The sequence below is a fragment of the Rattus norvegicus genome, chromosome 13 (genome assembly GCF_021556685.1).
Source record: "Rattus norvegicus strain SHRSP/BbbUtx chromosome 13, alternate assembly SHRSP_T2T, whole genome shotgun sequence".
In the NCBI taxonomy this organism is placed as follows: domain Eukaryota; kingdom Metazoa; phylum Chordata; class Mammalia; order Rodentia; family Muridae; genus Rattus; species Rattus norvegicus.
This window is the reverse complement of record NC_141546.1, coordinates 99582109-99600463: the sequence shown is the minus strand read 5'-3', so window position 1 is coordinate 99600463 and position 18355 is coordinate 99582109. Positions and strand designations below refer to the sequence as shown.

The following is an 18355-nucleotide window of genomic DNA, read 5'->3' as shown; positions in this document are numbered from 1 at the left end:
ATTGGGCAGAAACCATTTAACACTGCCTCTCTACAGTGTAATTTGCCACCAAATAACTTTCCGGCTTATGAATGTCAATTAACCAGATGGCATTATCTAGGCCATGAGTGAATAACTTTTCTTTATAGGGGGACTAAAGGGAGTTTGAAATTCAAGGTCTTGCAGAGCAGCCTTAATAAAGTTAAAAGACATCTTTGCTGTGAGGTCAATCAGGCCCAAATGTGGGTTTTGCCCAAGGATTACATTCTCAAAACTATGCAAATGAGTTAGAGAATTGAACTACCAAGAACCTTTGGTTCTTGGAGCTGTGAATTATCATGCCAGGCTGAAAGTCACACGAAGCATGCCTGCATCACACGTGGTACTACTCTAGGGTGCTTCAGAGCAAGCATCCCAACTCAAACAGTGCTCTGTGATCACAACCCTCTGATCAATGTGCAAGCATTAGCCGTCCCCATCCACAGGCGGACCACTTACTCAGCTCCTCCATGTTGACTCCCTTGGGAACCATCTGCAGCAGGATGACAGCAGTCTCCTTGATGAGTGGAAAGGCTGATGATAAGATAATGATGACCATGACAACAGTCAAACTGGGGTCAATGTAGCATTGCCAGTTACACGGGTCTTCATGTCTCAGGGGACGAACATAGAATATGATGGCTGTGACAACCACAATCACGGACCCCAGGGCATCTCCCATCACATGCAAAAGAACACCTGCCAGGAAGGAAGACAGACGGGTAAACCTCAGAGCTTAGTGTTGAAGCCACACAAGGATCAGTGATCCGGACTTCCAAAATCATAAATGTTCTCTGTTGCTTCTGTTAGAACACTGACTAGATCAGAAATGTTTAACATAAGCCCCGTGTGTGATTCATACCTACTATAATCTCAGCATTTAAGAGGTCGAGATGGGAGGATAGCTACATAGTGAGACCATCTTACAACAGACAAAATAATAATAGCGACTACTCAGAAAACAAGATATCAGGTCAGAATAATGTGATGGCTCAAGCAAATGGGGATACTCATCACCAAACATGGCAGCCTGGGGTGGGTTCCCAGAACCCACATGATACAGTCAAGTAACTGACTCCTTCAAGAGTCAGTCCCCTAACTTCCACATGCATAACCATTATTCATACACACACACACACACACACACACACACACACACACACACACACACAAATGTAATGAAAATTATTTTTAAAGGTAAATGATATAATTGTATTTTAATTTCATTTTTTAATTAAAAAGAAGGAAAGGAAAAAAAATTAAAGAAAATCTCAGGTCAGCAACCCAGGACCCAGAGAGCCCAGGAAGAGGAATGGTCTAGAAGACCTGGGCTGGTTGTCACCTGCTATGTCACCATCTGGCACTGATACATCACTATCACCATCAAAGGGCATCATGGGAAACAGAACTGAGCAAATGATATGTTATTCTTTCAGACTAGCATCTGTACATTACATTATTTTAAACTTTTGCTCCATTTTGTATGTGTAGTCGAGGCTGGCCTCAAACTCCAAATCTGGCAGCTGTGCCCGGCTTCAAAGTTTGTGTCGTTATTATACTCTGTGAGTCAGGTGTGGGGTGAGGCTCCCCTGGAACTCCCTTCATCTTTTACTGCTGTTTTTAGGGTTGCAGAGTCAGGGAATGGAGCCCAGGATCTCAAGAATGCCAGGCAAGCATTCTGCCACTGCCACAGCAAACAGGACTATGAATCATCAGGGGTGGTTCTTCTGGTTCTCTACTCCCCTCAACCCCAGCCCGCTCCCCATTTTCCTTTTCCACATCTCTTTCTCAATGGCTTGCCCTTATTTCCGAGGCACTTAGTGTAGGAAGGCCTGAAGAGCAGGGATGCTGGTGAAGTCTCCTCTCAGAAGAAAGCATTTGTCACAACCCCAGAAAATTCAAATTCTGTCGTCCGAAAGGTCTTAGTCAATTAACTGCAGAAAATATGCAAAGATCTGGGGCCTGGGCTATAGGTGTACATTAAATTAGAATTTAGTAAATTCAGTGAAATCTGCTCAGAAGGATTAAAAACGTAGACACAAAGTATTTGCATTCCAGGAAGGAATACTAGAGTCTTGTCCTCAGAGCCAGAGCAGCAGTGACATCAACAACAGCAGCAACAACAGCAGCAGTAACAAAGCAACAGTAACAGCAGCATCAGTAACAACAACAGCAGTAACAACAGCAACAGTAACAGCAGCAACAGTAACAACAGCAACAGTAACAGCAGCATCAATAACAATAACAGCAGTAACAACAGCAACAGTAACAGCAGTAACAGTAACAGCAGCAACAGTAACAACAGCAACAGTAACAACAGCAACAGTAACAGCAGCAACAGTAACAGCAGCAACAGTAACAGCAGCATCAATAACAATAACAGCAGTAACAACAGCAACAGTAACAGCAGTAACAGTAACAGCAGCAACAGTAACAACAGCAACAGTAACAACAGCAACAGTAACAACAGCAACAGTAACAGCAGCAACAGTAACAGCAGCAACAGTAACAACAGCAACAGTAACAGCAGCAGCAGTAACAACAGCATCAGTAACGGCAGTAACAGTAACAGCAGCAGCAGTAACAGCAGCAGCAGTAACAACAGCATCAGTAACGGCAGTAACAGTAACAGCAGCAGCAGTAACAGCAGCAACAGTAACGGCAGTAACAGTAACAGCAGCAGCAGTAACAGCAGCAGCAGTAACGGCAGTAACAGTAACAGCAGCAGCAGTAACAGCAGCAGCAGTAACGGCAGTAACAGTAACAGCAGCAGCAGTAACAGCAGCAGCAGTAACAACAGCATCAGTAACAACAGCAACAGTAACAGCAGCAGCAGTAACAGCAGCAGCAGTAACAGCAGCAGCAGTAACAGCAGCAGCAGTAACGGCAGCAGCAGTAACGGCAGCAGCAGTAACAGCAGCAGCAGTAACAACAGCATCAGTAACAACAGCAACAGTAACAGCAGCAGCAGTAACAGCAGCAGCAGTAACAACAGCAACAGTAACAAAGGCAACAGAAGAACAGAATCAACCTCAGCAGCAGCAACAGCACTGGTGAGAAATAGTCCCATGCTCATATGGGTCCTGTCTTGATCTGATGTAGCAACTCTTAAAATCACACCAGTCAAGAGTCTCAAATCATCAGGTTCAAGTTCAGGGCACCACCACCTGTCAACAGCCTATGGTGATGGTTCAGAAGCAAAGGTCTTGGCTGCCTAGCCCAATGACTGCATATTGATCCCTAGCCCCTAGCCCCTAGCCCCTAGCCCCTAGCCCCTAGCCCCCATGGTAGAAAGAAGTAGACACCTGACTCCTGCAAACTGTCCTCTGATTTTACACATGCACACATGCACATACAATAAACAAATATGTTTTTTAAGGAGTTCCTGTGACTGGCCATGGTGGTACCAACCTACAATCCACTTACTCAGAAGGATGAGGCAGGCGGATGGAAAATTCAGGATTAGGCTGGGCTATGTGGAGATTTCCAAGCCAGTCTGGGATACAAAGAGACTTCTAGGCCTCCTTTGGCCATATACTGTCTCAGGAAAATGGAACAAAACAAAACAAAACAAAACACCACAAACACAAACAAAAATTTAAAAACTATGGAACTGCCCAAACCATAAAGTCTGAGTATCCCAAAAGCCACCCAGGGAAGAAGTAGAGGGTGGAATTCCAGCAGGATGGTGTTGCAGGCAGAAGGTGTGCCAGACCAAACAGTGGTGCTGGGCACAGTGTATTTGACCCGAATGAGGGTACAATGGAACAGGCCTTTAATTCCAGCAATTTGGAGGCAGAGGCAGACAGATCTCTGTGACTTATAGGCCATCCAGGGTTACATAATAGGACCTAGTCTAGAATGAAATATAACACTGGGTGTTAGGTTTCCGTCAGATATGCTTAGAAATTCTGAGAGCAAAGCAATCAGCAATGCCACAGAAAGCACGGCTGAACTTTGAGCACTTGGATGGGGACTCTGGTCAGGAAGGGGAATTTCCAGAGCTCACGGTAGGATTAAATTACACTCAGGTACGTCCACCCCACCCCCACCTCCATCAGCCCCTCCTTGTGTCCAAATAAGAAAACTTACTGTGTCATTTGCATTCTTGATGTCCCTCTCTCAGGACTTTTACTCTCACTTGAGTCTAACAGGGGTCACCCCTGCACTTCCTAGAGGCAGGCAGTGGAGGCTCAAAGACACACAAGCTAGAAAGAAAGCCAGAGCAGTGGCTTGGGCCTATAGTCCCAGCACCTAGGAGTCTAAGGACCCCAGATAGCTATAGGCTAACCTGGGCTACATAGTGCGAGCCTCTTCGGAACAGCAACATGGTGTTAGAAGAGGATGGATGCCAGGTCTGGATAGAGGGCCATTGCATCCTGTGCTACAGAAGCCCTGCTTCCGCCCCAGGTTTCCCAAGTGTGATCCCTCAAAAGCCCACATAATATTGGCCATCACACTTCTGTTTCCCACAGTGTACATTAAAACACAGTACAGGCTTGTCCACAGGCCAGGGGGCATCTTCTCAACTGAGATTCTCACTCCCCAAGAAATTCTAGCTTGTGTCAAATTGACATAAAACTAGGCAGCTCACCACACTAGTCAAAGCTGGGACTGGAGTTGAGATCCACAGAACCCATGTAGCAAACCTGTAACCCCAGCCTGGGAAGGCACAGACATGGAATCCCCAGAGCAAGCTGGTTAGCAAGGTGACTTGAGTCAGTGACCCCTGGGTTTGACTGAGAGGCCCTGACTCAATGGCCAAGGTGGAAGATCAATCTGGGATGATTCTAAACATCCATCTCTGCTCTTCACAGACAGATGCACTGCCACACATGTGCACCCACACAGAGGCACACATGTGCACATACATGTGCAACATGCACACAAGTAAGTTTAGATAGATAGATAGACAGACAGACAGACAGACAGACAGACTTTTTCTCAGGAAACCGGGTCAGAGATACTTTCTCCACAGATAATGTGGAAAGAAACTCTGATCCTGTTTTTAGACTCAGTTGCTTACAGGCATTTAAGATACAGCCATTCAGTGGGAAGTGCCCACTGGAGAAATAAATTACCCATTTGTGGAGGCCAAAGTTATGTGTGACTGTGGAAAGAACCATGTGTGTGAAAAAAACAGCTGAGACCAGGCAGGGCGATTTTGAGTTAATCCAGAGTTATCTCTGGATTAGGTTCCCTCGTCTGTAGGGAGAAGGACTGTTCATTTTCCCCAAGGTCTTTCTTGATCTTACTCTCTGGTCTTTCTCTTGAGTCATGGGTCTATCTCATTTCTCTTGAGTCTATCTCCTAAGTCTGGGATAGACCCATGCTTAGCCTGAGATGGAGAAAGGCTCAGGCTAGCCACAAGCATCTTCAAGAAAGACAGCAGGTGATAAATAATAATAGATGGAAGAAAAATAATAGATGGAAGGTAATAAACGGTAAGTACATTGATTGGTTGGTAATTAATAGATACACAGATGATTGGTTGAGGGAGAGAGGGAAGAGAAACAGAGGAGGAAGAAGAGGAGGAGAAGACATATGTGTGTATGTGAGCCTCAAGGAGAAAGATGAATTAAGTTTTCACTATAGAGAGCCTCAAAAAAAAGGCCAACACGGTATTTTGAAAAGAAAATCCGTGTACTGAGGCACAGGTTTTGTTGGTTTTGTTTTCCCACCTCTAGCGGATCACAGTCAACACCAAGCATAAGTAAACACCTGCAATCCCAGCAGTGTCCCCAGTCTGCTGGGAAAGGAGGAGGCCACAAGTTCAATCCCAGCAGTGTGGGGGCTGGGAAAGGAGGAGGCCACAAGTTCAAGCTCTGCCTTTGCTACATATTGAGTACCAAGCCAGCCATGGCTGGATAAGAGGAGACTGTCTCAAAACAAATCATAGCCAGTTATAATAGGCTGCAGTGGGGCTGCAGGTATGGGTCAATGGTATAGCATGTGTTTCGTATGGACAAGGCCCTGGGTTCCATTGCCAGCTTCACACACACACACACACACACACACACACACACACACACACACACAGAAACACAAACACACAAACACACCACACACGCCACACACATATACACACACACACCACACATACCACATACCATACACACCACACATACACATCACAAACCCCACACACCACACATACCACATACCACACATACCACATATCACACATACCACACACCACAAATACCACACATGCCACACACCACATACATACACACACACCCCACACATACCACACACACATACATACCACACATACCACACACGCACATCAAAAACCACACGCACACACACCACACACATAACACACACACACATCAAAAACCACACACACACACACACCACACACATACCACACTCACACACACATCAAAAACCACATACAACATACACACAAACCACACAGCACACACACACATAATCTTCATAAAATGATGCAAAAATGTCAGTAATATTCATGAAAATAGACAGCCAAGAGTAGAAGTAATGAGACATGCTAAGTGGAGATCAAACCAAGCTGGCACTAAGTTGTAGAGTTCATGAGAACATGACACAGATGTGCGGGAGAACACAATACATGTGTGAATATGAGGATAACATGACATATGTGGAGATCAGGAGAACATGACTCTGAGGTATGGAGATCAGACCAATCTGGCACTGATATGCAGAGTTCATGAGAACCTGATACATAAACGAATTTAAGGAGAATATGACACACATGTGGAGGTCAGGGAAGCATGGTACTAATTGATATGTAGGGATCAGGAAAACATGGTATTCATATGTAGAGCTCAAGAAAACATTCCAGTGATAAAGTGGTAGCCAGGAGAATATGACACTGGACATTAGGAGAACATAACACATCTGTGATACAAGAATAACATGCATGACATGTATGTAGGAGTCAGGAGAACAAGGCGTTGATATGTGGGGGATCTGGAGAACATGATACATATGTGGAGGTTAGGAGAATATGGCACATACGTGGAGGTCAGGAGAACATGGCATTGATATGTGGAGGTCCAGAGAACATGGCACATATGTGGAGGTCCAGAGAACATAGTACATATGTGGAGGTCAGGAGAACATGACATTGATATGTGGAGGTCAGGAGAACATGGCACATATATGGAGGTCTGGAGAACATGGCATTATTATTTGGTACTCAGTAGACTGCAACACTCAGTGGAACTTAGGAGAACATGACAGGAACATCTAGGGATCGGTGAGACATATGTAGCAATAAGGAGGCTATGACACTGACAGGTGAAGCTCAGAAGAACATGACTCATGTGTAACTCAGAAGAACATGGCGCTGATCTGTTCAGCCCAGGGACAGGCAGCCGTAGCATGGCTTAATTAGAGCAAAGATAAATCATTAGCAACCAGCTTCTCCCTCAGAATCAATGCAATGATTAGGCAAGAGGGAAGGGTCAGAGTCTGTAGGTAACTGACCGGCTTGCCAGCACAGTTACCTTCCTAAAGGCGGACATACAGCACAGTCCTGAGTCAGGGAAAGGAGCCGAAGCTAGCCCAAAGACGAGCCTACCTCTGATATTCAGTGCTTCAGACTTCTTCTCCTTTTTTGTTGTCTCTTCTGGTTCATTCTGGGTGTTCAGGGAATCACCTGCATTCAAAGAAGAAACCTTGTGTTGTGTATGAGTTCTACAAACAAAAAGAACCAATGAACTCAAAATGAGATTTGGTTATTTTCCATTCCTATTAGAATACAGGAGTCCCCGCCTCTCCTACACTCAGCCCAATTAGGTACCTTTTTAACCCAGAGGAAGCCCGAGGTCCACCCTTGGGCTTCACACACACACACACAGCTTTCAAATTTAAAACGGGACAAGAATAAGCCTACACCTATCCCCCAGATCTTCAATATCCAAGGGGCAGAGGATAGACCCACACCAATGTATTTGTCAGAGAAAACACATCCGGATAGCACCAGTCAAGGGAGCAGGATAGGAAATGTTCTGTTGCCCAATAGTTAAGAATTGATTTCCAAGATCAATACTGCCACAGGAGAGGGGACGATAAGGACTGCAGGGTCAAGGAGGAAAGGAGAGAGGTGAAAAGGCGGGGATGTGGGGGGTTGGCGTGGGGAGGCAGGCAAGGAAAGAGAATGGGGAGGAGGAAGAGAAAGATGGAGAATTGGGTTAGAATGGGAACAGTACAAGCTGGAAGGGGCTTTTTAATACATCAGTGAGGAAAACAAGCCGAAAAAGAAGTAGCGGATGAGTAAAGAGGTCCAGATGCCAGGAGGAGGGAGGAGGGGGAAGATTGAGGGGAAGAACAAAGCGGTCCCAGTCCGGAAGGATGCAACTGAAAGGCACCTGCTACATTCGAGAACACCGTCGCGCCCTCCTGCTGCTTTCTTCCGGCCGAGGCCCCCCGGAGAGTCACTGCTGAGTCTGAGCCGGGGTCTGTGGCTGTCGCAGCCTCCCGGGGACACCCCAAAGCGCCACCAGTGTCCCCCTGGCGCGGCGGCTGCGAAGGGCGGGTCCGGTGACCCCGCGTGCAGCGGGAGAAGCAGGCGCCGCAGTCCTGGAAGATGAGCAGCCCCACCACGTTGACTGCCAGCCCCAGGGCGCCCACGATGAGTACCAGCTCCGGGTCGTCGATGCGCTCGGGCCGCGCGAGCCGCAACACGGCCTCCACGAAGATGGTAAAGCAGAGCGCGGTGAGGAAGACTGCGTTGCTGAGCGCGCCCACCACCTCCGCCCGCACATAGCCGTAGGTGGCGCTGGAGCCGCGGGGACCGCGTCGCGCGATGTAGCCGGAGCCCAGGCCCACGCACAGCGAGATCAGATCAGACAGCATGTTGAACGAGTCCGAGAGCAGCGCGATGGAGTTGCCCAGGTAACCCGACACCAGTTCGGCCACGAAGAAGGCCGCGGTGAGCACCAGCATGAACAGCAGCCGACAGGTCTTGCCCGAATAACGGCCCATCTTTACAGCCCGCTGAGCCCCGCAACAGGTTGCGGGGGTCTGGAGCCCACCTCCGGCGGCAGGCCCGCCCTTACCCTCCCGGGCCTTTTATGCCACTAGCTCGCGCTCGCGGGACCAGAGTCTGCAGGAGTGGCCCCAGAGTCGCAAAGGGCACCTCCCGGGGCCCCTGCCCCTCCTCCCTCGCCGCCCAAGCCTGATTTGGCTGGTGGCCACCGGCCTGTGTCTCCTTCTAGGTCTGGGCCGGAGACCCGAGCTGCTGGGAGGAGGGGCGCATCGGGATGTCAATCTTCTTAAATCCCCACCTCCACCCCCTCAGAGAGAGAGAGAGAGAGAGAGAGAGAGAGAGAGAGAGAGAGAGAGAGAGAGAGAGAGAGAGGCATAGGATGGACCCGCTCTTCCAACTCCACCCCACCCCTCACCCTTGGGCTACTACAGATCTGTGCACACCGCTGATAAGGACCTGGGCTGTGCTGGGTGTGCACACTGCTGCCTACGTGCCCAGATGCAAGTTGCAGGGCAGAATCCATATGAGCTGGTGAGCACCATAAGGTGCTTCCTGCTCTCCCTTTGGTTAAATGGTATCTCATTCCTCACTTTAACCCCCATCCCCGATCCCACTTTATCCTCTCTCCTTCACAAAGGCCACAAATCCTGTTATCCCCCCTATAGCACAGTATCATCTCCCTTTTGGGGGTCTCTGAGTCGATCTATTTACAGGGGAGAGGAAGGCAGGCAGCTCAGGGCACATAGCTGCCACGCTGCTGTAAGCATTGGTGTAGAGCACTGGCACAACACCCAAGACTGGGATTCTTTGTGTCCTTTGGCCATCCAAGAAGGCCGGTTTGGTCTCCTTTCATAGTCTGTCGGAAAGAATTTCTACTGTCCCGGTAGGTGACCCTATACTCATAGTTCAATTGACCCAAATCATTTTTCCAAATAGGCCCTGTTCAAAGTGGCAGTCACTCCAATGGGAACATGTCCTGGACTTGAAACAGTTTACACTGCAACCCCTTCAGAAAAGGCATTCGCTCTTGGTCACTCAGTGGTGTGATGGTTTGCATAAGCTTGTCCTAGGGTATGGCACCATTAGGAGGTGTGACCTCATTGGAGTAGGTGTGTCACTGTGGACTTGGGCTTTAATATCCTTGTTCTAGCTGCCTGGAAGCCAGTCTTCTGTTAGCAGCCCGCCTGCACCATGCTTGCCTGGACGCTGCCATGCTCCCACCTTGATGATAATGAACTGAACCTCTGAACTTCTATCCAAGCCCCAACAAAATGCTGTCTACGAATTGCTTTGGTCATGGTGTCTGATCACAGCAGTAAAACCCTAAGACAGAAGTTGGTACCATCGACTGGGGTATTGATGTGATAGGCCTGGCCATGTTTGATTTGAAAGAACGTGGATTTGCGGACCTTGGATTTGGAAAGCAGTGGAATGCTTTAAGTGGGGCTTAAGGGGCTATCCTACAAGGAATATGGAAGACTTTGTTGCTGAGGGTGACTTGAACTGTGGAAGCCTGGCTCTAGAGGTTTCAGAGGAAAAGAATTTTAATATGTGGTGACCTTGGGGCAAAACTCCACCCAGCTAAGTTTAGGACCAGGCACGGTAGTACAAACCTTTAACACCAGGAGGCAAAGCCAAGCAGATCTCTGAGTGTAAGACCAGCCTAGAACAGAGCAAGTTCTAAGTGAGGAAAAACTTAAGTCCAGGCTTGGAGGACTATAATCCCAGTGCTTAGAAGACAGGCCTGCAGATCTCTGAGTTCAAAGTCAGTCTACGGAGCAAGTTCCAGGACAGCCAAGCGTATGCAGTGAAGGAGTTAGAAAACAGAAAGCTGGTGATGATGTAAGAACAAGGGGGCCATGTTTTAGCTTCAGCAAACAGCAGAACTCGGCAACTTCACCATGTGGCTCTGGCTTTAGAATCAAGAATAGAAGGCACTACTGGGACAATTGATGCCGGCTAGCTGGAGCTAAGAAATTAGTGATGATTAAGAAGAGACCAGCATCATTGAGGTGAAATCTTCTGGGAAGTGTTTTCTGAGAGCACGAAGAGGCTGTGTTCCAGAGATAGCCAAGGTTGTACCTCGTGCTGCGACTGGACTTGGTAATGTGTAAGAGTCACCCAGGCGGTACTGGCTTTGAAAGTGTGAAGGGGTCATGGAGAGCAGCTGAGGCTGGGCACTGTGAGAGACCAGTCAGTAAAGGTGCAGCCTCAGTTGCAGTTGACAGACCAGGACTGAAGGGGCAGTAAGACCCTAAGTAATGCAAGTGGGGTGTGGGTGGGGGAGCCCCATTTCTCACTCGTTTTAAGAAGACCCTGAAAGCAAAGCGTAGTAACCTCTATTTCTGTCTCCCCACAACTTTAACCACCCGCATGGAGACAATGCACAGGTTTGGAGCTTGGAAATGCAGTCAATGCCTTCCTCAGAACAAAGCCACAGTGGTGCAGGAATTTACTCTCAGATGTTCCAAAGGATTAGCTTGAAACTGGAATCCATTAACAAAACTTTCAACCTAACAAAAAAAACATAATAATTTGGATTGGATTTATTCTTGCCAGCCCCGGACATGCATTTAATGTATTGGGATTTTTCCCAGTCCCCGCCCTCTGGTCTACTTCTTATGCCCAATGAAGCCCCCTCTTCCCTCTGAGTCTTCTCCAGAACTCATGTCCTTTTGTTTAGTTTTCTATCTATCACATCTTGTGTATTGTGTGTGTGTCAAGGAGGGGTGTGCTATGTGTGTGCATGGCATGAATGCTACGGCTTACAAGAGGTTAGAGGACAGACACCTCTGGGGAGTTGATTCTCTCATTCCATTCACGGTGGTCTCTGGGATTGAACTCAGACCATCAGACCTGGTGCCAAACACTGTTATCTGTTGAACCACCTTTCCAAACTGCACCCCCTCCCCCTCCTGTTTTATTTTGTGGCCTACTGTGTCTAACCAGGGTAGTCTGTCTACCTTCTAGCTCCATTCACTGTCTGAATCCTAAAGCATGCCTCCAACTTTTTTCATATTCTATGAAGGTCCCCATCCTTCATAGAATATCCCTGATAGAAAGGTCCTGTCTTGTTACTAGATAAATCCCCAAACGCAAGGAACTTAATGATATTCCTCGTTCAGCTGGGCAGATAGCTCTCGACTGTAATCCCACAGTCATAGGCTGGCTTACGGGTAGAGACCACTTGTCTTAAATAATATTTCCAGGAGAAATATCCATACATTGAGAATCCGAGGAAATTCTTTTTAAAAATTAATAAATTATAAATAATCTAGAAGAATCATATAGAAGAATGGCGAAGACAAGGACTGTGGCAGCTGTGCTCTACCCAGGCTTGGTCAAGTCCCTCTCTCGTCTGGGACTGTAAAGGGAGATTGATGACGGTATAGTAAAGGTTAAACAAATTAATGTGCACAGTGCTTCAAACAGTGCTTAGTATACAGAAAGCACCCAATACATGCTATAGTCCTGGTGTGAGTAGCAGCACATATGTCATAGAATCACTACTAAGTCAACAGAGGAGATGCTAATTCACACCAGAGATGTTTCAAGTGCCCTTCCCAGACCACGGGACCTCTGCAACATGTGACATGTGACAGCAAGAGTGGGGCTGGGAGTACAGCTCAGTTGCCTAGCACATGCAGGGACCTGGGTTCAAATCCCAACACTATAAGAAAAAAAAAAAAAACCCGACTGGGCTAAAACGTGTCTTCCCTGCTCATTGTATTTCTCAGTCATTCACAGCTTTAAAAAAAAAAAGAAGAAATCAGCAGAAGCATATCACTCATGCCTCCTGGTTAGTCATTCTCCCAGCCAAGGGCAGATAAGAATTGGGCCACTAGCCTAGGAGCAAGACAGTAAGAACTAGGAAGCTAGAGACCGAGGGCCAGGAGTTTTCACAGGTGTCTGATGTCCCTGTCCTCAGCCAGTTCCTGACCATAAAGAAAGGTAAGTGTTCCAGACACTGACAATAAAATGTGCTGTAGAAAAGGAGAGAGAGAGAGAGAGCGAGCGAGCGAGCGAGAGAGAGAGAGAGAGAGAGAGAGAGAGTTATGTACAGGTTAAGTTTGCATAGGTGTGTGTGTGCACATGTACACTCATGTGGTTAAGATTGTCTTCCTCAATCAGTTCTGTTTTTGGAGGCTGGGGCAGCGGGGGGGGGCTGTGGGTAGGGAGAGAGCATAGTATTTCACTGAACCCAAAACTCTGTGTTCAGCTGGGCTGGCAGGCCAGGAGCTGCAGCGTCCCCAGTTCTCCAGTGCTGAGATCACAAGCGTAGACTCTGCTGAGGTTTCCTCGTGGTTACTGGGGATCCAACTCAGGCTCTCACCCTTGCACAGCAGGCACATCACTGCCTGGGCCATCACCGCAGCCCCCACATCCATGTTTCGATTGATTTACATCATCCGGCCTATCTAAGTTACTTGACAGACCCACAGCCGTCTTTACAGTGTCTATTTCCCCGGTTTTGTGTTTACTGAGCTCCTATTTGGAGCCCGGGGTGGAGGGTTTGCAGGCACTGTTAGCTCACTGTGTGAGATACAATGAGCACGAAATGCCATATTCCCACCTCACTAAATACTGTTTTATTATAAACTGTTTATCGCTGAAGAGGCGGAAGCCTGGAGATTTTAACCCACCGAGGCAAGATCACACAATCTGAAAGCGGCAGATGCGAGATGACCAGGCCGTAGGGTACTCGAAGCTTACTTTCATCACTTACACCAGAATGATTTTTTTTCTTTTAAATACTTTTTGTTCTAAACAAGTAGCATTTCATGTGTTTGTTTTCACTCAGAGATGGGGCCTTGCTGTGTAGCCCAGGCTGGCTTCAAACTCAATCTTCCTGTCTTAACCTCCCAGAGCTGGATTATAAATTCTTGTTTTGATGGCCCAAAACCTGATGCAGTAAAGTTCATAAACTCAGGGATTACTATACTCAAAATTCTTTCAGCATAGCGTTTTAATCTATCAGTTTTTAAAATGTGACTTTAAAACTAAGTCAGTCAGCTAACGAGAGGTCAGCAGGTACAGGAACTTGGCACCAAGCCTGATGACCTGAGTTCAATCCTGGAAGCCTACAAGGTGAAAGGACTCCCATAAACTGTCCTCTGACTTCTCCCTGGGCACTGTAGCCTACACTCATTCGTGTACACAGACAGACACACTTGATATACACACACACTCACACACACACACACACACACAGGTACACAGACACACAGAGACACAGACTCACACAGAGACACAGACTCACACAAACACACAGACACCACACACACACAGAGACAGACACACATAAAGAGAGACACAGACACACAGAGACACAGACACACACAGACATACTATACACATACAGAGATAGACACATAAACACACACACACATACAGAGATAGACATACATAGAGAGAGACACAGACACATAGAGACACAGACACACACAGACATACTACACACATACAGAGATAGACACATAAACACACACACACATACAGAGATAAACACACAGACACACCCCCCACACCCCCACACACACACACCACACACACAGATAGACACACACACACACACCACACAGATAGACACACACACACACCACATACACACAGATAGACACACTACACACACATATACACAGAGACAGACACACACCACACACACACACACACTCACATACACACATACACACCACATACACACAGATAGACACACTACACACACACATATATAGACAGAGACAGACACACCACACACACACACACACACACACACACACACACATGCACACACACCACAGAGATATAGACATAGACACATGCCCACCACACAGGGATAAATCAATGTGAAGATTAAAAACTAAGTCAGCCAGCCATGGTCTCTGAAGTTGGGCTGACTTGGAACTAAATCCGAGCTCTGCCATTTGTTACAAGTCACGTGACCTGGGCAGGGTCCCACATCTTCTTCCTCATTAGTGCTATAGTGGTAACAGGATCTAACTCCTGGGCTGTCATGAGACTCGCAGAGGGAAACGCAGAGCCATAAAGAAGGTTCAGTAAGTGTTCACGGGTAACTCCTCATGAGCCGTGCAGTTGGTGGGGAGGAGGTGGAGAGTTCACCAGGACTCAGAGCTTTGGTCGATCTGATGACTTGAGGGCAGACAGACCAGGCTAGTTGGGATCCTCTGTGTTAGGAACACTGTAGCTCTGGTCTGTGATGACGTTTAGAACAACTTAAAAGATTTACCAACAGCTTCATTTAAGAAGCAGAGGCTTTATACTAACATTAGGTAAACAATTTCAGGGCTGGTAGGATGGCTCAGCACAGGCAAGAGTGGAGACCTGAGCTCAATCTTTGGAACAGAGGTAAATGTGGGTGGAGAGAGATGATTCCAGAAAACTGTCATCTGACAGCCACACATGCACACACACACACACACACACACACACACACACACACTTTGAAATCCCACCAACTCTAGAGAACAAATCATTGAAATGACAATACTTCCACAGATACAAAACAGGGTGGCCCTTGTTCTTGGCTGTTGAGATTCCTTTCTTCTCTCCCTTCCCACCTTTCTCACTTTTTGAAATACAGGATTGCTCTGTGTAACCCCACTTGTCCTAGAAATAACGTTGTAGAACAGACCAGACTGGACTTGAGCTCAGAGATCTGCCTGCCTCTGCCTCCAGAGTGCGAATTAAACTTATTCACCACCACTGCTGGGCTGAGGTGTTTGTTTTGGGGTCCGGGGGAGGTTGCTGTTGTTGTTGGTGGTGGTGATTTTGATTTTTTTGTTTTGTTTTTGTTATAGATTTGTACAGAGCACCTAGGACAGTGAAGGTTTTCCCTCCAAGGGTTTCAGAACACAGCACGTTTGGGAGATTCTTGAGCTGATGTGATGACTCATCTTTTTTTATGACAGGCCTGTGAGATGTGAACAACAGCATGAAGCCAGCCAGCAGTCAACATCACTTTGAACAGGTCGTTGATAAAGCTGAATGGGTCCTTTGGCCTGTCCCTGGAGAGCAGAGGACATCCGGAATTCACCCGTGGTTATGAACACTGTGACTTTCGACTGCCAGTTCTCATCCCTTCTCCAGGTTACAAGGGCAGCCCAGAAAGCCATTACGATGGTGACTGTTGTAGCTTGTTAGTTCAGAAGGATCTAGAATCACTTAGGAAATACTTTATGTGAGAAAGGATCTGATGGAGCTGACTGCAGTGGGAAGTTAGGCAGCGCCGTCCTACGATCTGGGGTCCTGGGCTGCTTGAAAAGGAGACAGGGTTGAGTAGGGTGTGAAAATCTCAGTGATTCCTGGCTGAGGGCTCAGAGACCTTGCCTCCTGCTACATGACTTCTTCACTGGGATGCTGATTCTCAACGTCTCAGCCCCTTCCTTCCCAAAATGGCATTTATCGGGGGTTCCTCACAGCAATAAGAATAACCAACAGGGGAACTCTTGTGCTCAAGGCCTGCGGAGGTGTGGGCATGATTTGTGACTGGAGGAAGAAGAGGAGAGCATTAGAGGCCAAACCAGGAAGTTAGGGAACGCCTCCCATTCAGACTTCAGCACTACATACTAAGTGTGAAGTCTGATGGGTGCGGGGGAAGTAGTCAGCTGTGAGACTTCTAATTCAGATAAAGGAGAAAGAATCCACAAAGCTTAAAAGAAAAACAACAGAAAATTCTGCCTTGTGTTTATTCTAAACCATAGTCTTGATGGCAAGTAAAATTCTGTACCATTTCATAATTTACAGAAAGATTGTATGTGCTATGTGAAGCCATCAGAAATAACTCACACGAGCAGCTTTTTCCACTGCTAGGCTTTCCTCAAACCTTAGACTACGTGAAAGTGAAAATGTCCATTGCCTGAGAAATTATGACATACAGCTGTTCCAATCATCCCTGGTGGCTGAGTGTGGCAGTGAATGCTTTTACACCCCAGCACTTGGGATGCAAAGATAGAAACGTCACAAGCTCCAGGTCAGCCTATGCTACAGAGCGAGGCTCACGCCATCCTAGGCAACATAGGGAAACACTACCTCAAGAACTTTAGCTAAAGCCTCCCAGCAGATGCCTCTACGTACCCAAGGCACTGGTTACGTATCCGTGATGCATCACAAGGACACAGGAGTGAAGATCTCAGATCCAGTCCCAGCTCTGTCAGAGTGAACCTGCCTGTCACTTGTGTTCCCGTTTATGATCTATTCACTCTCTTCCACAGGAATCAAATAAAACAGCATGTGTGCTCAGCTGACAGGCCACCCGCTGACAAGCCTCCAGCAGCCCCTCACCATTGGTGTCTCACCACCAACCTCCCCAGAACTGGACTTCCACCGACTACATAGCATGGTAGAGTGTCTTGAGAAGTATTTAGAACGTTATGTTTTTCATAAAATCGTCTACTTCCCCTTTGCCCAATTAGTCTAATTAGTTTAATTGGCTTAGAACTCAATGGCTACTGGTTAGCACAGTATTTTGAAAACAATATGTAAAGGGGTAAGGAATGTAGCTCGGTGGCATAGGGCTTGCCTGGCACATGTAAGACCCTGTGTTCAATTCCTGCACCACCACCGCAAACACTAACAACAATAGAAACATCAAAGGCGTAAGGTTGACTGGGCGTTGGAAAGATGGCTTAGTGAAGACCATGTACTGCTCTTGAAGACTTAAGTACCCATGTGAGGTAGTTCGTGACTTGATTATGAGTCCCCACATGGGTAGCTCCAGGTGATGGGGTGCTGTCTCCTGTGCTCTGAAGGCATCAGTGCTCAAAGGGGAACCCAGATACTCATAGTTTATTTTCTAAAACACGTATTTCAATAAACGTATTACAGATCTTCACTCTGAGTTTCTCATTTATGACTGCTGATCGCTGTGTGTCTTTGTCACCTGTTGGTCAATCGTTGTGAGAGAAAATGCAGAGAGGAAGACACAACTCCCTACCATCACAACCCTGTTTAATTTTCAAATGAGGTCTGGAGGCCAATGCAGTCCCTACTCTTGGACACAAAGATGTTATACAGCCAGGTGAGCCCCAGATTTCGCAGCCTTGACTTTCTAATCCATAAAATGAAAATAAAAACCTTGTACCACTTTCTCTGCATGGCTGCTTCAAGCATCAGGTCATGAAAGTGCAAGGCTTGACTGCAGGTGCAATCATGAAACCAGACTCCTCATCCACACTGTTGTAGAAAGGAAGCCCAAAACCTCAAATGGATCAGTGAAGAGTTCAGATTGCCTAGAAAATCCTCCCTGCCTCCTTATGGGAACATCCTCTCACCTTGGACAGAGAGACTGGGTCTTAGGAAATGGGACACCAGAGCCTTTCTCTTTCTGGGTCCCTGATA

General features: G+C 47.1%; 1 protein-coding gene and 1 long non-coding RNA gene across 11 annotated transcripts in view; one reads left to right on the top strand and one right to left on the bottom strand.

Moving 5' to 3' along the window:
• Slc30a10 (solute carrier family 30, member 10) overlaps window positions 1–18355 on the bottom strand; it is a 71500-nt gene that overhangs the window by 40752 nt on the left and 12393 nt on the right. For 3 of the 6 annotated variants that reach the window (XM_087580424.1, XM_087580423.1, XM_087580420.1), the window contains exons 2-3: window positions 7589–7666; window positions 478–717 (exon numbers count right to left, since the gene is read on the bottom strand). In XM_087580424.1, coding sequence (XP_087436550.1) covers window positions 478–717; window positions 7589–7666 — 318 coding nt within the window. Of the gene's footprint in view, window positions 1–477; window positions 718–7588; window positions 7667–8378; window positions 9195–18355 lie in introns of those variants that run through there. The other 3 variants (XM_087580422.1, XM_087580421.1, NM_001105985.1) reach the window with 2 other exon arrangements.
• On the top strand, window positions 8351–17849 carry LOC100911719 (uncharacterized). 5 transcript variants are annotated; one of them, XR_015636264.1, is made up of 4 exons: window positions 8351–8904; window positions 9935–11101; window positions 15928–16105; window positions 17230–17849. It is a non-coding gene; the product is annotated as an uncharacterized LOC100911719 (long non-coding RNA). The 5 variants fall into 5 exon arrangements; XR_015636262.1 differs by having other exon boundaries at window positions 8351–8941; XR_015636261.1 differs by lacking the exon at window positions 9935–11101 and having other exon boundaries at window positions 8846–8904.